The sequence below is a fragment of the Acanthopagrus latus genome, chromosome 16 (genome assembly GCF_904848185.1).
Source record: "Acanthopagrus latus isolate v.2019 chromosome 16, fAcaLat1.1, whole genome shotgun sequence".
NCBI classification, from domain to species: Eukaryota; Metazoa; Chordata; class Actinopteri; order Spariformes; family Sparidae; genus Acanthopagrus; species Acanthopagrus latus.
In genome coordinates this window covers 5,047,201-5,062,753 of record NC_051054.1, presented here as the reverse complement: position 1 = coordinate 5,062,753, position 15,553 = coordinate 5,047,201, and the positions used below count along the sequence as shown (strand labels likewise).

The 15,553-nt window shown below is 41.1% G+C and overlaps 1 protein-coding gene across 1 annotated transcript; it reads left to right on the top strand.

Moving 5' to 3' along the window:
- Nucleotides 1-1,817: 1,817 nt before the first annotated feature.
- On the top strand, nucleotides 1,818-8,616 carry tmx1 (thioredoxin-related transmembrane protein 1). Its single transcript, XM_037071583.1, has 8 exons — nucleotides 1,818-2,056; nucleotides 2,464-2,579; nucleotides 3,529-3,574; nucleotides 4,248-4,376; nucleotides 5,200-5,245; nucleotides 5,491-5,592; nucleotides 5,691-5,757; nucleotides 5,920-8,616. The coding sequence occupies exons 1-8, from the start codon at nucleotides 1,854-1,856 to the stop codon at nucleotides 6,150-6,152; spliced, it is 942 nt and encodes a 313-aa protein (XP_036927478.1). The 5' UTR covers nucleotides 1,818-1,853; the 3' UTR covers nucleotides 6,153-8,616.
- The last annotated feature ends 6,937 nt before the right edge of the window (nucleotides 8,617-15,553 follow it).

Genomic DNA, 15,553 nt, shown 5'->3' with positions numbered 1-15,553 from the left:
TTCACATGAAAGTCGTCAGTTATGTTCATGCAGACATTCAAAATGAAAGCGCATTTTCTTTTGCACCTGTGATCACCCTCAGGAGGAGGCTAAACGTTCAATAAGGAACTTTTAACAGGTTAGAAAACAGTTTTAATTTAATAGTAATTCCTCTTTCTGACCTGCAAAAGCATTTATTTATTTATTTATTTCTAAATATTTCTAAATTGAGTCTCACAGCTGGAGGAAAGACGCTGCTTGCTTTCCAAAACAGAGCTGATTGGTTGGAGGTTGTGTGACTCCGGTTCCACTCAGCGATGTCTGGACCCGCTCAGTCGTCCCACTGGATCCACACACTTCACATAGAGAATTACTGTATCAGATTTCTGTCGATGCAATTTGTAAACTTTGATTTTGTTGTTCTGTTCTGGACATGCCCACATCGATTGCATGTCTGTCCGTCCTGGGAGAGGGATCCTGAAGTTTCCTCCATCTTTTTTCCTCTAGCTTTTCTTTTTCTCAGTATAGCAAGTTTTTCCTCACTTGAACAATCACTGTACAGATTGTAAAGCCCACTGAAGCAATGTGATTACGATTTTGGGATATATAAATAAACCGATTAAAGACCGTATTATTTCTTGTTCTTGTCTAATTTAACAAATGCAACTTGGTTGGTGTCAGGAAAAGATCATATATTTGCTTTAAAGTACAGGAAATGAGAGAAATGACTGATGGAGAGATTAGCTGATGAAGTCTTTGAGAGTATGGCAGGATGTTTGCATATTTGGCAGTCGTGATATTTTCTTCAAAGTTACATCAAGTTTTTTTCCAGGCAAATGAAAACATCGAGGGGGAGATTTAGCTTGACGCTCCACAGACGGTGGAGTCTAACAGGATTGCACTTCACCTTCAGGTCAAATCAAATGGATTTCACTCGGCTCTCGTTCAAAACACTGCAGAGAGCTTTGAAGACTCTGAGCGGGACGACGTGGCTCCTTCTCAGATCTAAACAGTGATCACATGCTGTTAATATGAGCAGAAACTTTCACACAACCTTCAGACTGATTAATACTTAAAGATGTCCACGGCGACGGTGTGTTTCACTTTTCGGCTGTTGCTATAACGACGGCTGGAGAGAGTCAGATTGTGAGGAAAGAAAGTGGGCGAACGTGGCCAAACTTAAAGCTGCTGTAAGTGATACATTTACATTAAAATAAGTGTTAAATAGCTCTGTGCTCCAACAGTGGTCACTGTTAGAGGGTGTTTGGTCAATAAATCATATTTCTCCTATAGAAAATACATTTTCTGGTCAACATTCTTTAGCTACAGATTTTTAAGTTAATACTTTCATCTGTTTAATATCAACAATCAGCTAAACTGTCAAATATCCTGCCTCAGTTAGGTGCATGGCTTTGTTGCAAGTGTTTGATAACCACATGTGAGGGATTGTTGCAAAAAAATTGTGCATATCAGCTGATATATTGATATTATATTGATTTATTTTACTCCTTAATGTTGGCATAGCCAGTTACAGTGGCCTTTAATATCTAGATATAAACTGCCACATGTCTGTAATACATTTATATACCATTATTTTCCCTCACATGCAACAGTCAGACGCGCCTCCATTTTGATATATTTCAGGGACAATGGCGCCCCCTGCTGGCAAAAGGCGTTTACACTACCATTTTTTCCCCTTTAGTTGTAATAATAATAACAACAACAACAACAATAATAATAACAGCGATGATAATAATATTGACGATAGTAGTAATGATAATAATAATAGCATTAATTAAATAAAATAATAATATAATAATGACTCAGACGTTAGGGCGCAAACCGGAAGTGAGAGCGGGCTGTCTGAAACAGACATGGCTGGTTTGCTAGCAGGCAGGAGCTCAAGCTCAGCAATGTTTCCTCTAACACGGCGAACAACACACCGCTCATGGATATGCTGTGTATTTCTGGCGATGTGTCTAACGCCGCTGCCGGCCTCTGCAAAGCGGGACAGCCTCAGAGAAGTGACCGACGAGAACTGGGAGGAAATCCTGTCAGGAGAATGGATGATTGAATTGTCAGTGTCCTGCTAACGTCCATTGCTAACGGCTAACAGCCGAGCTAGCTAGCTGTCACCTACCTCAGCTATTTTGAGCTCGTGGAAACGGGGGCACGGTTTGCCGCTTCCCAACAGATTCAAGCCTAGTCGCTCTGTGTCGTGTGATTATTATCGCGTCTGTTGTCATTCAGTCCTGACAAGTTGTTAAAATGTGTCGCTATGCTAACAGCTATCTTTAGCCAACTGTTAACCAGCTTACCAGAGTTGTATGCTAGTCAGTGTTCAGGCTCTTAAAGTACACAAGCAGCTAATCAGGTCATCAGTACATTTAAAGCTGGTGCACTATGTTTATCTACACCTTCATGTACGTGATTGTGCAGTTTTTTTTCCTGAAGCTTCACCTGTGAAATTTCATACCCCAACAGCTACGCACCCTGGTGCCCCGCATGCCAGCAGCTGCAGCCGGTGTGGAAGGAGTTTGCGGACTGGGGGGAGGACATGGGTGTCAACATAGCCAAGGTGGACGTGACGGATCAGCCCGGTAGGCCTGACATGACATGTATCTGCTGGCACCATGTTGTATCTGTCATGCATGACAAAACATAGTTTTCAAGGCAGAGCTGGATATCTGTACTGTACTTCATAACAATGCAAAGAAGAACAAACAGTTCTGCAGCAAACACCATCTAGATAAGGCTGATAATGTTTTTGTTGAAACTCCATTATGTTGCATATATTCCAAGAAAGGGTCTCATTGTAGCCACTGTTCAGTTTGATGTTATAATTATTTGTACTGTAATGTACTATAGACTCTGTTTACTACTACAACAAGATAAGTTGTTTTTGTAATACTTTGTCCACCATATTTCTAATGATGATGACCTTTGACTTAATATAAGAAACATTTCTTGGTATACAACACTATAATTCAACAGCACTACAAACTAAAGCCTACATACTCCCGTTATTGTTGAATCAACACCTCTCTGAAACAGGTTCAACAGAAAAAAACAAACTATTACAGCTTAAATAGAGGGACGATGGGCTATCTGGCTATAAGAAATCTAAATGGAAGATCTAAAATGCAGTGTTTTTTCATTCATTTTGAAATTCCTTTGCAGCTCAAACTTGAAAAGGCTTATTTACCCCTCCTGCACCATTAAAACACAAATGCATTAAAGATAGTTCCCTCTTTAGTACAAGCTCCACATCCAACATGCTGCTTGCTAGCGCTCACATTGCATTTTTTGCCAGTCAGGATATTGGATAATAAGATTCAACAGTGGTATTCATATCATGGCCACAGTATTCTGCTTTATTGTGTGTTGCCCGGTGTAAAATATCAATATTAATGGTAGCCCGCGGTGCTCTGCAGCTGCTTTCAGACATTAATTCAGACCATCTGCCAAGTCTGAGAGTCCGTTCAGTTTAGCTGTGAGTCAGACTGTTTCTTCCTGCTCACTGACAGCATCCGTCTGCTCTTTCTGTAGGTCTGAGTGGGCGATTCATCATCACCTCACTTCCTACTATTTACCAGTAAGTTCTTGGTTGTTTTGTGGTTTTTATTGCTTCCTCTTCTGCGAGGCTAATGTGCACCATTTTGTAAAGTAAACTAGTAAACTATTAGCTCTATTGTGAAGTATGTTTTGCAATAAGATTTTATTGTGACTGTATATTGTGTGCATAATTTGCTTATCATAGGATGGAAAAAGAAGTTTAGATTTTTTTGAGCATAAATAAGGTGTGAGTTTCAGAAATATGCCACATTTGGGGCTAAAATAGCTTCTGCCAAGGGATGAAATGAATGTTTATTGATTGATCTGGCATTTATTATGTTAGCCATTAAATCTCTAGATGACAGGAAGTGAAACTACTGTCCCGAATCCAACTGTTCATTAAATTGATTAAATTGTTCTGAACTGAATATCCACCTTTTTTAGATGCTGGAACCAGTGAAGAACTTTTGCTTGATAAATTACCTAAATGGTTAATTGATTCTCAAGATTTCTGCTGATTCATTTTCTTGATTATCGTCCTGTTCTTTCAGCACAATTACTCGCCAACTTTCAGGACAGAAATAGTGCTGAGAGAACATCTCACCTAATGAGATTTCCATTACAGAAAATTTGGGTCATGCGCATCAAATAAAACACTGTGCTGTTCCTTTAAGTGACAGAATTCAGCAGCATGTATTTGTTTTGTGTTTTAGCTGTAAGGACGGTGTCTTCAGGAAGTACCAAGGAGCTCGCACCAAAGACGACTTCCTCAGCTTTGTCGATGAGCAGAAATGGCAAGCAGTGGAGCCCGTCTCCTCTTGGTTGGGGCCATCTTCCATTCTGTGAGTTTAAAGTTTTATTCTATCATGATGATTGAACGGTCTACAGCATCTTGTCCAGCTAGATGTTGATGACATTGTCGAAGCCTCATTTAGGTGTCAGTGTTCATGAATGGTTGAACTTCTTCTGCGCAGACTGCAGGCAAATTAACGTCAAACACGGTACACTCTTCAGATTCTAGATATATTTTATCTTTGAGCAGGTGTTTCCTGAGGTTTGTCAAGTTGTCCTGTCCAACCGTGCATTACCAAATATTGCATCAGGCGTTGTCTGTGTCAAGTTTTTTAAAAATAGTAGCCACAGCTGTGACGGTTTTCAGCCCACCATTACCCAGACACACTGTGATTTGGACAAGCTGCAGTACAGATACACTTTTTGCTCTCTAAGGTACCAAAATGTGGCCTGAATTTATTAAATATGAGTCATATCTCAGCATTAGTGTTGGAAAACATTATGATATATTGTACGTCAATACGAAAAGAATCTCTTCTGGTTGATATACATTTTATTCATATTGTTATCACCTTGTCCTGTGGATGCAGCTTCACCACTTCTCAGTTTTCCCCAGTGATAATGAATATAGTATTTTCCTTTTTCATCACAGTAACAGTCCAATGGTTGTATCTCTTTTTGAAATAACAGAAAACAACATCAGATGCCTTCTGCGTTTGCTCTGTTTTTAGTGTCTTTCTATTGTTTTTCAAATCCAAACCTCAAACACCCCCTCCTTGTTGTTTTACTTTTTGTGTCCAGGCTTTGTATTGTTGTGTCATTTTGACAAATCCCTGCTGAATTACATGCTGTCGTTTTGTCCTCTTTTGGCAGAATGAATTCCATGTCCGCCTTGTTCAAGCTCTCCATGTTTATCCGGGTAAGTGAGGATTTCACTCTTGGTAGTGCTGACTGTAAACATGTAGGTTAATATATTTAGGATGGTATTTCACTTCCCTTAGTCTGTTTAGAGAAGAATTTGCTGCTGCATGTGAAACTGCACGAGGGGATAAAAAAAAGCAGGAAACAGGGCTGACAGAATAGATAGGAAGAAATGAGGCTTATCTGACATGTAGCTGAGACGATTGTATTTGCTGTTATTGACTGATTACATGTGTTTTCCAGCGTTGCCATAACTACATGACCGAGCAGCTGGGGATTCCTGTTTGGGGCTCCTATGTTATCTTTGGCTTGGCCACTCTGTTCTCGGGTCTTGCTTTGGGACTGGTGAGTAACTTTACAGCATTTACTCGTGATTTTTAAAACAGTAAAACTGCAGTTAATGCTCTTACAAATTAATGGTTATTCCCGGCTTGTCTTTGCAGTTGCTAGTGTTCATCGCAGATTTCGTCTTCCCCTCGCGACGATTTTCCTCTCCGGATTACTATCAGAGTGAGTTTCATGTGTGATTATACTAAATAATGGTTTGCTAGCTCTAATACATTTTACTTGTATGCAGGAAATGACAATAGCGATTCACAGATTAGAAGAAATATGTACCAATCGTCAGCTGGTGAGGTCACTGAGTGTTTTTTTCTGACTGATATTCTGCAGAGAAACAATCACTGCAGCAGGCGAGGTTACTCCAACAGCAAGAGGACGAACATGAAGCTGACGGCGAGGAAGACGACGATGAAGAGGAGGACGAGCAGGAGGATGTGTGGAGGAGGAGGAGAGGCTCCCCAGAGGGTCGCCCAGAACCGAAGGGACATGGTTTCTCTGATGAAGCCCTGAGGAAGAGGGTGGTGGGGAACCGTGACGATGAAGACGACGAGGAGGACACTTAGAGAGTCACGAGACCCCTGCTCCTTTAAGAAGAGCGTGGAGTCAGCGGAGTCGGAGGAGCCTTGGTCTTGAGCAGCAGTGTTTACAGCAGGGAGCCCTAAATCTCCCCCTTCTCCTCCTCCTCCTCCTCCTCCTCCTCCTCCTTCTCCTTTGGGCCCCCTCGCTTCTTTTCTTCTCCTTCCCTTGTTTTTAACGGGATTGCTTCAGGACTCTCACCACCAGGCTCCACCTGGAACAAGCACTCCTGACACCTGTTTTCACCTGTGGAAACACGTCGCCTGGCTGAGGTTTAGGTATGAAGTGCAGCAGAGATGGATTTTGCAATGTTGTTTATGCTATGCATCGTTTTTTTTTTTTTAAGAGTCATGTGTTATTATATGTTTATCTCTGATTCATTATACCAGGTTTGTTTGAGGTTTATTTTGTTAGATTTTCCTATTCAGCTAACGCATACATACATTCATGCACATAGTTATCTTATGTTACATATATTTAACAAACCCAGACGGTTTGACCCAACTGGACAACGTTCACACTCAGTTCAACTCTCAGTGTACAGTCTAACAAGGAAAGAGGGAAAGAAATGACCAGGAGATGTTACAGTTCTAATCCTTAAGACACCTGTGGTTACCGTGGTAACAGCAAGTGTGGTTTAAAACACTCAAGCAGGTATTTTTTTCAGAAATGCAAGAAAAGTTTAACTGATGTGTGAAAACAGACTTGTTTTGTTTTCATCAAGCTGATAATAGCTACAGCTGCAGTTCGATGTCGTGCTGCAGACAGTGGCAGGAGATTCACGCACAGCGGGACAAAGTAGAGCTGGTAACCTTGTAGAGGAGTAGGAAGGCGTCACCTGCAGCTCGTTTTTAAGGAGCTACGATCAATAATGTTGCTGAACATGACCGCCGCCGATAAACTGTTGGAGTCAGCGCTAACCTGGGTGACAAACTGGGCTTCACAATGAAAGCCACCTCTTAATGTGACGCAGGAGCAGTAGCAAATGTTTGGTGTGTGCTGCAGTGTTAGGGGAGCAAAAACAGCTAATTATGGGATCAAATTGAAAACAAAAACTAAAGTCAGGGAAAGTTTCCACAGCAGTAGATGGGGACTTGTCTTCAAATGCAAAAAGTTGACCAAAAACCACCATTAAATAGCTCCACACAACTAATTTTGCATGATCCAAGACTTCAGGGTTATGTTTTTGACGTTCGGTTGGTTCTTTACATTTTAAAACAAGTCTCCTTCAACTTAAGTTGTTTAAGTTGATGCTGTTTTGCTGCAGGATTGTTTGGTGGACTGCGAGACTTCCCCTGACTTTCCATCGGCTCGACAGCGAGTAATTAATGACTGAATTTTCATTGTCCATGGTTGAATTTATCCTTTAAACACAGAACAGGCAGATTTAAATCTTTATTTCTTAATTTTTTTCCCCCTCTGACTGTAATGTGTGCGTCCTCTCTGCACAGGTACAAATGGGGCAGGAACCCCTTAGATAGATCATGTGCACTCGCTCAGTAATAACACCAAAAGCTTTTCACTTTGACTGAGCAGGAAACTAGATCACACAAGGTTAGACGCTGAATCTAAAAAAAGAAACAATATTCACCTCAGATCAAAACCCTGGTGAATGTTGTAGTGTAGATAGTGTATGTCTGTGTAATGTGTCATATAATCAATCAATGTGAGGTTTTAATTTTATTTCTTTTTGTTGATCTTGTTTACTTATGATTCTCCAATTTATTAAAGGATGTTCGCTGAAAGGACCCAGATGTGTTGGCGACGGCAGAGTACCTGTATGCCACTGAACAATTTAAAAAAAAAAAAAAAAAAAAAGAGGCACAATTTAGGGACTGGAGCTCCTTTTTATAAATTGTCACATGCAGAGAAAAGTCTGGCATATCCGTCCTGACGCTGCTCCGCTCTGTGGAACAGTGAGAGAGGACTTGAATGAAGTTGTCTTCTTAACAAAGGGAGGTGTTATTCATCTTAATCTTGTTTTAACTGGATCTAACTACACAGTCACTTGTTTTAAGGCTCAAAATTAATCAAAAACCTCGACTTCGGAGGTTAAACGTATCTAAACGAGTGCCATTTTGTGGTATGGTTCCTCACTGAAATCATAAACACATGGCTGCATCTTTTTTCAAATATTAATGCCACTTAAAGCTGCCTGTATCCATTTTAAGTGTGTGTGTGTGAGTGAGAGAGTGTGTGTAAAAGAGAGAAGTGTTTTTAATACACATTTCACTCTTTGGCTGATGATGACTGGTGTTATTTTTATCCTGCTTCCTACTCGAAATAAATGAACTGCTCATTTCAGAGACGGTTAAAACAGGTTGTTGTTTTTTTGTTTTGTTTTTTTTACCCGACCACTATTAACAGCTTGTAGCGTTCACACTTTACTCTGAGCCGGCTGTGCTACTTCATTGTTTGAACATTTCTTTTAAATAAAGGGGTTAACTCTGACTCACTGTCACGCCGCTGGTGTCACCTCTGTTGCATTGACTAGTTAAATAACAGAAATATGAACCTCCAGGAAATACAAGAGTTGCTCGGAACAGGAGGAGATTTCGGATTAAAGACGGTGCTGGGAACGCGCCAAGAAAAACAAACAGATTGTTGAAGAGACAAATTTGCACACTGAAGGTCAATACATGCTGCAGCAGTGGTGGAAGAAGTATAAAGTTGATTTACTTAATAAAAAAATGTAAAATTACTCAAGAACAAACAAAGATGAAACCTAAAGCTGCAGCAAGGAAACAGTATCCAACCCATGAAGAATAACTACAATAACCATATAAATGTGAACAATCTTCTTGCTCCTTTGCTTACGTTGGTTCAACTGAGGCTGTTTTATAACAAGTCAAAACTTCTTTCAAATACACTGAAGCATAAGTACAGAAGTAATAACAGAGTAAGTGTAATTTGAGTACAGATGCATCAATTTGGAAGCATCATTTTACTGCCATAGCTACTCGAGGTGGAGCTAGATTTAACACTTTACATGCCGTTTGGTAAATATTGTATAAATGTAACTCTGGGTCTTGTGTCATATCTTAATCAGTAACTATAACTGTAAAATGTCTGTAGTGGCGTGAACAGTACGATATTTCCTTTGAAAAAATAGGGCTGGAAAGGTATAAACTTGTTCAGGACGGTAATAAATGTACTTTGTTACATGATAGTTTGATCAATTAGGATTTTTGAGAAACAGGAAAATACTGTAAAGCAAAGTCTAATAATCAACATCATCGTCATATTCATGAAATCTGGTTCTTGCCAGCAGATGTCACCCTTGTACTAATGTTTGGTTGTGTTTTAAGCACAAGAGGAGGGAAGATTATCTGTGTTGCACCTTTTTTTAACGACCTGAAATCAGACACCAAAGGCATCAAGACAAGAAGCAGAAGGAAAATAAAAACACATAACAGGATTTAAAAGAGTAAAGTATATTGTAAAAATGTGATTCCATGACAAAAGCTGGCAGCTGATAAAGGTTACCTGTATATCACAGCACTGCACTTCAGGGAGCAGGTGACAGGAAACGTTCAGTTGCACTTAATGTCGCAAACATGAAGCTACAGCTCACGTTTCCTTCTGTTTGTTCCTCGAGGGGCTTCCCCATGTCTCCTGAGTGGGTGTTACTCCCCCTGGACCTGGATTAAGAGGGGAGCTGGTCTCAGGTGGATCTCTAATCAGCACTGAGACTTCAGCCTGAGTAGCCCTCTGCTGGCGCTCTGTTAAACAAGGTTTAAACTCTCTGAGGGTGGTGGAGGAGGTGGAAGGTGTTGGTAGGGATTCCCCTGCTGTACCGGCCCGCTGCAGGCCCCTTCTGATGTTCACTGCAGTGGGAGTGTAGTGTGCGCACATGTGAAACACTGAGCAGATGCTGAAACTGCCCTACTGGTTTTGATTAATCGGGCTCGTACAGATCTCCGTGCCCCGGCCGGGCAGAGGCCTGTTTCATTGTTCTGCAGTGCAAAGTGGACGCAGATGGCTCCGCTGCTGGGTTGGCGGTTTCTGTTGTTGTTCACTGAGCTCGCTGTGGTCTGTGTGGCTGCCCGAGATTTAGTTTTCAACAGGAAAGTTGTGCAGCAGCAAAAGGAGGACGGCTCCTATTCTGTATAATTACACAATTAAAGATCCTCTTTGATAGCCATGAGAGTAGCACCTACGATGGCAGCGTTTGTTTGTTGTTTGTTTGGTCCAAAACTTTCCAGATTGGAATACAGATCGGATCGCCTTAAAATTGTTCCGGGTTCCCAGAAAAGAAAAATCCTGCTGACCCTAACGATCCACCATGAGGTTAAAACTGGTGGTTCAGAGTGAAAAATCTTCGATGGAGATATTCAGAGTCTGTATAGGGCGACTTTTGATGACTTTGGGTTTTCTCCTACACTAGTGGGAGCATATTAGCTTTGTCTCATAAGCATCTCGAGAAGAAAAAACGTTCTGGCCAATCACAAAGACTTGTGTGTCTCTTTTTCTTGAAAGCTAGCTGGTTGCTAATTGTTGTGTGATTTGTGATCTAAGTAAACACATTTCCTTCTTCCCGCCCTCGTTGTCCGGCAAACTGCCAACTTGCCAGGACTCGCCTTCCCTGCTTTATGATACCGTACACATTTGATACCTTGATATTATCTGAGAAGACTATCGTAGCGTGAAAAAGCTCATCTTGACCTCATCTAGATTGCAGATTTTGGCAAAAATAAACTGTAACTTCATTTAGACCTTGTGGCGGAAACAAGGTCCTCCGAAGGTTAGTGGTCACGTGGGAAAGTTGCTCTGGTGCAAACGTGGCTTTGGACTGAAATACAGCCGAAAATAATTGCAAATATTCAAAAAATTCAACCCATTCATGAAGTTCCAGTTCAACCACTATTGCTGCACTGTAAACCGAGCTGTTTATACCAACTATAAATCTGATGCTGCTGCGGCTCCGTCTCAGGACCAGCTGGCACGCCATCTCGCAGAGTAGATTTCATTATTTTACCTTCACTCACCTGGTTGTCAGTGTCGCCATCAATCATGTGGCCACGTTCTGACTCGCGAAATTGAACAAGTGCGGCTGCACGCCGACGGTTCACTTTCACGTTCAGCCGGTTTGCCGTGATCGAGGGACGGTGTGACTGATGGAGCTCGTTCCGCAGAGAGCATGTCATCCTATTCTTGAAGCGAGTGGTTTTATCTTTTCGAAGCGCGATGCTGAGGGAATTAAGTTCAGCTCTTGAGTAAAAGTACTTTAGTTACTTTCCACAACTGTAATTAAGAGCGTGTATACGAGTTTCCTTCTCGCTTGAGGAGCTCTTTGTGTCACCTACACTTATTCTTTCTTTAAATGGACCTCAGTGTGTTTTTTTCTGTCTCTGCTTCAGCCCTCAGTATATTTTCCTGTGTTTATACCTCAGGGAGCGCTTGCTGCTATTTTGGTACCCTGCATACAGTGAGAGAAAGAGCTTTGCATCCAGGCAGAGATGAGGGGCAGGGTTCTCCACGAGGCGTGACCACAACGCTTTCCTGAAAATATACCTGCTGCAGACCGGAGGGGAGACAGGACAACAAACCTTTGTGTCCACTTTTTTTTATTCCTGTTCGAGCCCACCGTATAATCATCTGGTCGGAGGGGAAGTGACACACAGCTCGTAGATGTAAATGTGGGTGGGCAGAGGGCGTGTTTGTGGAAGAAAAAATCATTTTGGTGGAGTGTAATCATAGTGGAGAAACAATCAGTCACTGAAGAGCCTTTTGATGGATGTGCAGCGCTGCAGTGGTCACATGTGGGCCGAACAAAGGAGGAGTTGCTGTAGCTGCGACATGGCGCCGCGCTCCAGACAAGCAGGTTAGTCATGAGGGTGAAAAAGGTGAGTTCACAGGTTGACAGTTTCATCATCCTCACATGACCTACTGCATTTTTAAGTGTTGGTCTGTGGCAGCCATCGGGAAAGTTGTTTGAACAGTTTATTCTGCAACACCTTAAATTTGATTATGTGTGATTTGTTTGACTCATAGATATCAGATTTAATGAGCCAGGTGACCTGTAACTGCACCTATTAGCTGGAACACCATATAGTTTTACATGATCCAACTTCAAATTATTCAAACAGAGAGTGACATATAAACAATATCACCTAAAATGCTAACTTCACATAAGTTTTTCTGAGGAAATATCCAGGCTCTTGCCAAAAAAATGCAATTTTTTGAACATTAAACTCATTATTTCCTAATTGACACCAACTTTGTGTACATTAAATAGTTAAAAAGTAAGTGCATAGGTGGAAAAAAACAGCCTATACAAGGAGAAAATTGCATAAAATAACAAACTTTCCTTATTTAGATAATATATTCAGGGATTTGAAATCTCATTGGCTATATGATGTGTCAGTCATCCGGAGGCTGGTGTGGAAGTGGCTCAGGAGAGATGGAATAAAACAGAGACTGGGTCTCATGTCTTCCTGATCATTCATTGGCTGTTGCAGGACACAGGCCAGACGTAGGAGCTCCTTATTGGTCAATTGAGGCGTCAATCAGTGGGTCAGTGGTCGGTGGCCATTGCAGTTTAACCCCTTCGCACCCACCTTTGTTGGTAATTTTCGCCTAATTAGCATACCCAAATGGAAAAGCTTATAACACAACAACTACAAGTCCCAGATGGATGTATGATACTTCACTTGAAAGCTGAGAACCTCTAGTTTCTGACAATGTGCTTACCCAGCATGTACCATACACACAACCTAAATGACATCAGTTCAAACATGGCTCTAAAACATTTTTTTTTCTTCGAAAAAAATAGGTCATTTTTGAATAACAATAACTCAGATGTGCTTTAGGTAAGGCATATGGCAATATACCACATACCTTCTACATCTTGTCAACTACACCTGGATGAAATTTCAGACTTCTAGGCCTAACCTTATGGGAGTTATGGAGTTTTTAGTTTGTGGTGTCACTGGCGTCCACAAACCTCTCCAAAACGTCTCCAAATGGCCAAATTGTGCCAAATGCTTTTTCTCACTTCTGTGACACTGGAAACATTACTGAAGCATTTTGGTGACTATAAAGCCTTCCTCCATGATTCAAAACATAATTTTTTCACACATTCATTTGATGGGTGGTCGGAGGGGTTTCCACACACTTCTAGGTGGCCATATTGAGATATTGTCATGCGACAAGACACTACAGAATAGTAACCATTATACAAAAATGACATACTGAAGTGAATTTCAAACAAGGCTTTTATTATCTTTCAATATACTAATACTGTATGTGCGCAGCGGGGGAGGTAGCACTGGTGGATGCAGAGGAGGATCGTTGGCACTTCTGATGACCGCCTTCAGCAGGAGAGGGGGTTGGGCGTCTGACTGCCTCACTTTCAGGCTCCCAATCCACGTCACTGTCTTCAGACTGTGACCTACAAAACACAATGCAATGCACAAATGTTACCAAATATAATGAAAAATGAAAAAATATATAAATGCAATTCAATAGGGTGCTATTTACATAGGAAATAAAGAAACACAGATATATGATATTACATATTACACAAAAACATCAGGAAAGTAACCGTACATAAACAGAATAATTGAATTGGGGGAATATTCCCAGTGTCTGGTCAGTGAAAAAGATCTAATTCAATTTGTTTACAAGCTTGATAAAAAAAAAAAATCTAAATAAAAAGGAATTAGAGGCTCAAAGAGAATTACATCATAGAACAGAATTACAAGGATTACCTAGCTTTGGTTGAGTAGTTGAGGCTAGCTAGCTAGGCTAATTAGCCCCTGGGGCCCTAAACATTTAGCGTCATTTATGAAATGCTAATGTATACTGTACTGTTCACTGTAAGCATAAGAACCCCTTCCCACTAACTAACTCATTCAAATTTCACTCATGGCTAAATAAATAAATCAAACATCATCAATGATAACGGTACTCACCGATCTAAGATGTCGTCGAGGCCCTTAGCAAACATCTCCTCTCTCAGAGTCCTACTCACTGTCTTCAGTTTCATCAGATGATGCCATGATCCATTCCAGGTCTTCTTCTCGGACATATTTAGTGTTTTTTGTGGATTTCGCCATTGTAAACTGTGAAAACTGCCGTCCATTAAAATTTAAATGTCCGCTGCGAGTGCGTCTGCTGCGCAAAGTTAGCCCGCTAGCTGCCAGACGCAGCGATATTCCTCAGCTCGTACAGAACGGACCTGGGCACGCCTACCATCGTTGGAAAGGTAAAATAATTGGCTAGAAGCCTGAGTGATTGACATGTTGATAGCCAAAACGCTATCCCTGTACTAAGGCGGCAAATAACAGTAGACAAAGCCGATTGGCCCTTTAAACAAGGAGCGCTCCATGTACTTCACGGGCTGTGCTGGGGTGAAAACTGAACGGAAAAAGATGGGGACACTTTTGTTTTGTAGCCAGCAAAGTGATGAAAACAAGCACACCCAACAACACCATACAGGAACTAGAGAAAATAAACATACGGCCGGCGAAGTCTGGATTTTATTTGACAAACAAAGTCGGTAGACGGTAAACAAATGGACTTTACAGGACGATATTCACAACCTGGAATAATTTTATGAAAAACCATTTTGATGCTTTTGATCAGTGGATTCTTACGGACAACTGGAATATAAATAATTGAGGATCGGACACATATTACGGCTTTATGGCCGCGTCAAAGGTAGGGAGTCGCCGTGCGTTTCTTGTATCTCACGTTTACCATGCTGGTAAATATAAATGATTTATGGTTTAGTGCTCATGATTTCTGCAAAATCAACTGGATGAATGAATTGCTGAGATTCTACCCTTTCCAACGACGTATAGTATGTCCGTAATGATGAAAGTTGAAGCGAGATACGTCACTGCGCACTGTAAAAAACAGTCAGTTATCTGCAATCGCCCGCCGGCGGGCGGGTGGGTGCTTAATGGTGTTTTGCTTTGAGGTAGAAGAGTTTGAGGACAGATAAAAGCATGAAAAAGCTTCTGCGTAGCTAAAAAGAACTCGTAGTTGACTTCTGGTTTAACGAAAGTCTAGTGCTTGTTTAACTCGACCATCCATCCCCGACCTCTTTGCAGAACTTCTCCCCACTTCCTCCTTTGCAGCTGCAGTATTTCACACAGCCACTAGAGGCTGCTGTCTAACAACAAAACATATGATTGGGTCTTAATAATTCTGCATCCATTATTCAACCTATAACTACACTAACCCTTCGCAAAAACACTGTCCTGCCCTTTCATTTATATCATGAAATCCTCACAAAATTAATATATTTTATGAAAATGTTGCATCAAAAAATAAAATGAACACGTCAACTACATCAATGTGCTTAAATTTGGTAAAAAAAAATGATATAGTGGCATGTAGATCCAGACCTATTTGCATGTAATAGGTCTGTGATTTTGTT